The sequence below is a fragment of the Lycium barbarum genome, chromosome 11, assembly GCF_019175385.1.
Source record: "Lycium barbarum isolate Lr01 chromosome 11, ASM1917538v2, whole genome shotgun sequence".
In the NCBI taxonomy this organism is placed as follows: Eukaryota; Viridiplantae; Streptophyta; class Magnoliopsida; order Solanales; family Solanaceae; genus Lycium; species Lycium barbarum.
Genome location: NC_083347.1, coordinates 20316120 through 20321181, shown reverse-complemented (window position 1 = coordinate 20321181; position 5062 = coordinate 20316120). Strand labels below are relative to the sequence as shown.

Genomic DNA, 5062 nt, shown 5'->3' with positions numbered 1-5062 from the left:
TGACTATGTCGCATGGACAGGGCCATGCACAACTTTCAGCTATGCAGCTTGTCAAGGGGCTCAAGAAAGAGGAGTCAACATTCATGGCAACCATTACAAGTTTGGAGGAAGATAATTTGCTCGAAGAAAACAAAAATGGTATTTCCAAAGAGCTACCTAAACGCTTGCCTCTTAGGCTTGAGCAAGATCACAAGATTGAGTTGGAGCATGAACCGGAAAAGGCTCAAGTCATGCACCGATTACCGTCACCGCCTCACACGATAGGGAGATTGAAGCTATCATTGACTACCAGGCCAGGCGGAAACAAAGGCAAGAAGCCACTGCCATTTTTCTCGTGCATTGGAAAGGGCAATCACCGGAAGAGGTCACATGTGAACGATACGAAGACTTGTGGCAATTTAAAAACAAGAGTCAAGAGTTTAAGCAGCAGTAGTGCGCCGTGGTCGTCGCAACATCAGGTGGGGGAGAGTGTGATGACCCGCCACGTAATCATGCCACCTAGGCGCCACGTGGAACTATTTTTGCCATGTAGGAAGCTTATGTGGACATGAAGAGGAGGCTAGCTTATGTGAGAAGGTTCTAGAGAAATATGGAGATTTCTCATGGAAGACCTTAGAACCTTATGGAATTGCATGGAAAGCCCTTAGAATAATCTAGTTGTGTAGAGATTTCTAGAATATGGGCTTATTTGTAAATATGTAGGGACTTGTATAATAATTATTATTTACATACTAGTTCCTAGGTGAGTAATATAAATAGGAGGGTCATTCATTTGTAAATCATCAAGCAAAATCAATTAAGTCTTCTATAATAAAAAGCTTCGTTCTAGCAAATTTCTCTTAGTCTTTCTCAATTGTTATTCCCTTAGCGATCTTGAATGTAGTAAACTAGGCTGACTTGGCATAGCAAGATCGTGAACAAGTTATGCAAGAACGTGAGCGAGTTGTCAAGTGTCGCACGTGCGCTTAGTTGAAGACGTGACAAGTTGGTGTGTTATTTAACTGAAGTAAACTTGCTTCTTTGATAACCAGCGGCAAAAAGAAATTAACTCGACCGTAATTTGGTATTGAACTGTCTAAAGTACCCAACTTCTTTAATGCGTAACCATTCGGAACATGACATTAAATCTGCAAATTGTTTTAGCAAAGAGGGTTATTTTATTATGTGTTGATCCTATGCTTCTTATAGAAGTAAACAGCACAAAACTTTTTTTTTTTTTTTTAAAGGCACGCAGTTCAAGGCACATTATAAATTAGTTACTAGTAACTGTTAAAAAATCGGCATCTGATCGAATCTTGCGGAAATTTGAGGTATGATTGGTGAACTTTTTTCTAATACAAAAAAAAAGAAAAAGATTTACTTTGCCACATTGGAGGATTAAAAGAGACTTGATTGACAAGTTAAGAACCACTACTAGTGATAGGCCACTTTTAGTCAATGTTTGAGAATTGTTTAAACCTCAAGGATTCCAAGGATGATTCTTGCTTTAGTATGGTCAAAACTCACATTTTAATGTTGTTCCAGTAGTTGATCGTGGCTTTTGAACTAGCTTGCTTATTCTTGTTTAAGGTAATTATCATGTCATTATCAAAACTTAATTCCCTTTCTTCAAATGCCTTCATTGTCTTCATTCAACTAATTGTCCATTAACCCCTTCTTTTCCGTTTGAAATCGATCCCTGGTTGAAAGACTAAACTATCTTCGACATAATTTTATTTTGCTTGACGTTATACTTGTCCACTTCAGTGACTTCAAATTAAGCTCCACATGAATTCAATGCATATCAAAAAGTGGAATATCCAAAGAATTCAATAACGTCCAATTTGTTACTCTCATGAAAAGATACTTATCAAACACCGAACTCCCATACAGATCAAACGATCCCTATCCAATCCAATCTACCCTATCCAACTTCTTTCCTAAAAGATAACCTAAAACAATTAAGTTGACCAGAGCTTGCCACATGGCAACAAACCCAGTCGGCCAACTAATTGTAGTCCTCCAGCCTACTCAAACAGCCGTATAGCCACAAGCATTTTGTCACATTTGTAAATTCCCACTAAAGCAATCCTCAAACTTTTAAAGAGAAAAAGTGTGGCCACCTAAGGTCCACCAACTAATTTGGAGACCATATTATATAAATACCTCTGCTGCAGCTTCTAACAAACCAAAAACAGAATACTTCTGAATATTCTTACACTTCCTACCAAATACCAATCTCTTCTTCTTCTCAATGGATTGGACCAGAGGCCAAACCATAGGCCACGGCTCTTCTGCCGCTGTCTCGGTTGCCAAATCACGTTTGTCCAGCGAGAATTTTGCGGTCAAGTCTGTCGAGTTATCGAAGTCACAGTTGTTGCAAAAGGAGCAGAAAATTCTGTCTGAATTGAGCTCTCCTTATATAGTTACCTACAAGGGGTACGATGTTACAATAGAGAATAACAAGGCCATGTTTAATCTTATGATGGAGTACATGCCTGAAGGTACACTCTCCGATCAAATTCGGAAACATGGTGGTCGGATCAACGAGCCGTTGATTGGGTATTATACCAAACAAATTCTACAAGGACTACAATACGTGCATTCCCGAGGCATAGTACACTGTGACATTAAAGGACAGAACATTTTGGTAGGTAAAACCGGTGCCAAAATTGCTGATTTTGGTTGTGCCAGGTGGGTTGATCCTGCTGAGAGGGCAGAGCCAATTGGTGGAACGCCGATGTACATGGCACCAGAGGTGGCACGTGGGGAAGAACAGCGATGTCCAGCTGATATTTGGGCATTCGGATGTACTATTATTGAAATGGCCACGGGTACATCACCATGGACTAATGTGACTAATCCAGCTTCATTACTTTACAGAATTGCATTTTCAGGGCAATCCCCTGAAATTCCAAAATTGCTGTCTTTACAAGCAAAGGATTTCTTAAACAGATGCTTTAGAAGAGATCCAAGAGAAAGATGGACGGCTAAAGAACTCCTCAAACATCCATTTCTTGAAGAATATTTTAATTCGAATCAAGATTTTATCACAAGCTCGCCAACAAGCATTCTTGATCAAGATATTTGGAATTCAGTTGAGGAATCAGAAACTTTGGATTATTCAATACAAACAATAAGCTCAACGGATTCTTCTTTGCAAATGTTAAGAAAATTGGGTTTATATTCAGTAGAAGTAGAACCCAACTGGAGATGGGACGATGAGAGATGGGTCACTGTTAGAAGTATTGGTGAATAACTCGATAGCTAACAGTCTTGTCAGAAAATTGGCACAGTAATTTTCCTCTCGCAAGATATATTTAAAAGTGACCTTAGTAGGTGACACTGACACTAATACTAACAATGTATGTCCTCTTTGAGACTTTGACAAGCTTGACAACAAACGAACAATCTATTTCAACTTCCAATTCTTTATATTCCATTTTTTTTGCTAATTATTTTTATACTCAGATCTACTTATATAGCGGAACGTGAGAGCAAACCATTAATCACTATTGTAACGTATAGTTCACAAAATGTTAAGGAAGTTCTCTTCATCCTCAGAAAAATAAAAAACAATTTTATTGGATAGAGATAGATTTGGTGGTCCAACGCTCCCAAGCCCACCTTCATAAGAAAAATAAAAAATGGTCCCATAAAGATTGTCTATAAGATTTCTTGGCGCAAATAAATTACATTACCATGAAATTAATTAAACTGCCTTGCAAGATGTTATGACACTCAAGTTCCCTTGAGAGTTTAGGTTTCTGTATTTAAGGTCTCCTTTGGAAGGAATATAAGGTGAAATCAAGTTAAAGTAAGCCATTTGAACGTGAGTTTATATCTAATATATTTAGTGGGGAAATCAAATAAGTTGTTTACAAGCTGGTTCATTATTTGAATTTCAATTTGAACTGGTAATAGACTTTCAGGAAAAAGTTGATGCAGCTATTGAATTCTTAAGGATTTCCTACCTCTGAAGAAATCAATATATGATTATTGCTTTCAACTTTGAAAAGTTGTTGCATCTTTTTCTAAACGTCGGCTAAAAGGGATAAAAAATAATGTGTGACTCAAAATATCACTTTCTGGTAAGATGCGATATTTTCAAATGATTACTATTTCGTAAAGGATATGACGTTTAGCAATTAATCGACCGCTTTATCATAAACTTTCTTTAAATTCCAAATAGCAAAGCAAGTTCCTTAATTTATCAAAACTATTTTAGTCAAAACACCAAAGCAAGCTTCTAGTGGAAATATGTTAGATATTTCACTTATGCAAAAAAGATAGCGGATAAGTATGTCAGACGCCGACCAAATTCAAAGTCCATCAAAAGGGAAAGACCTAATAAGTAAGAAAGCAACATGTATATACAATACCCCAACATAAGTCCTAATATAACCGTCAACGTTGTTTGTACACAAAATCACTATTTTTATCCCAATCCAATTAACAGTGCTGTTACAGTCAGAGCCACACTATAATAGCCCCAAAAGGCCAAAAACCATCGCCGCGTATTAGATAATTGTCGACCACAAAGGGGCAAGCTAAAGGCAAGCACCACGTTATCATAGTATTACAAAAGGAAAGGGGTCCCAAACCTTTCTAAGTGATAAGAAAAAAGAAAATGAATGGCTAACCTTACTCCTTACGGACAATTTGAAGAGAAATAAGTTTTTTCATTTTTTCATTTGGTATTCACATAAAAAAATTCACTATGTAAGGGGAAGGGGGTAAAACATTTTTCATTCAAAGACGATTTATTCGTAAAGCTCAAAGCTAAAAAACTTTAATTAATGACGGAAGAATACTTGTCACTCCACCGATTCCATATAATGATAACTTCAAGAGAAAGAAGTGAATATGAGAACCTGTGTTAGACATGATACAAAGGCAAAATATATGGTTGGGAAGTGCAAGTACAAACGTGGGTACATGCCCAACTCAATTGATGTCTAGTTGTACCCCTGTGACGCAAAGCTAGAAAATTTACTTAGAGCCCGTTTGGATTGACTTATAAGTTGCCTATAAGTTGCTTATAAGTTGTTTTTAGCTTTTTTGAGTGTTTGACTGACCAACT

The 5062-nt window shown here is 37.2% G+C and overlaps 1 protein-coding gene across 1 annotated transcript; it reads left to right on the top strand.

The window, feature by feature from the left end:
- The first annotated feature begins 1906 nt into the window (after positions 1 to 1906).
- Positions 1907 to 3439, top strand: LOC132618990 (mitogen-activated protein kinase kinase kinase 18-like). The gene has a single exon (XM_060333984.1). It carries the CDS (start codon positions 2234 to 2236, stop codon positions 3236 to 3238), a length of 1005 nt encoding a protein of 334 aa, XP_060189967.1. The 5' UTR covers positions 1907 to 2233; the 3' UTR covers positions 3239 to 3439.
- Positions 3440 to 5062: the final 1623 nt, after the last annotated feature.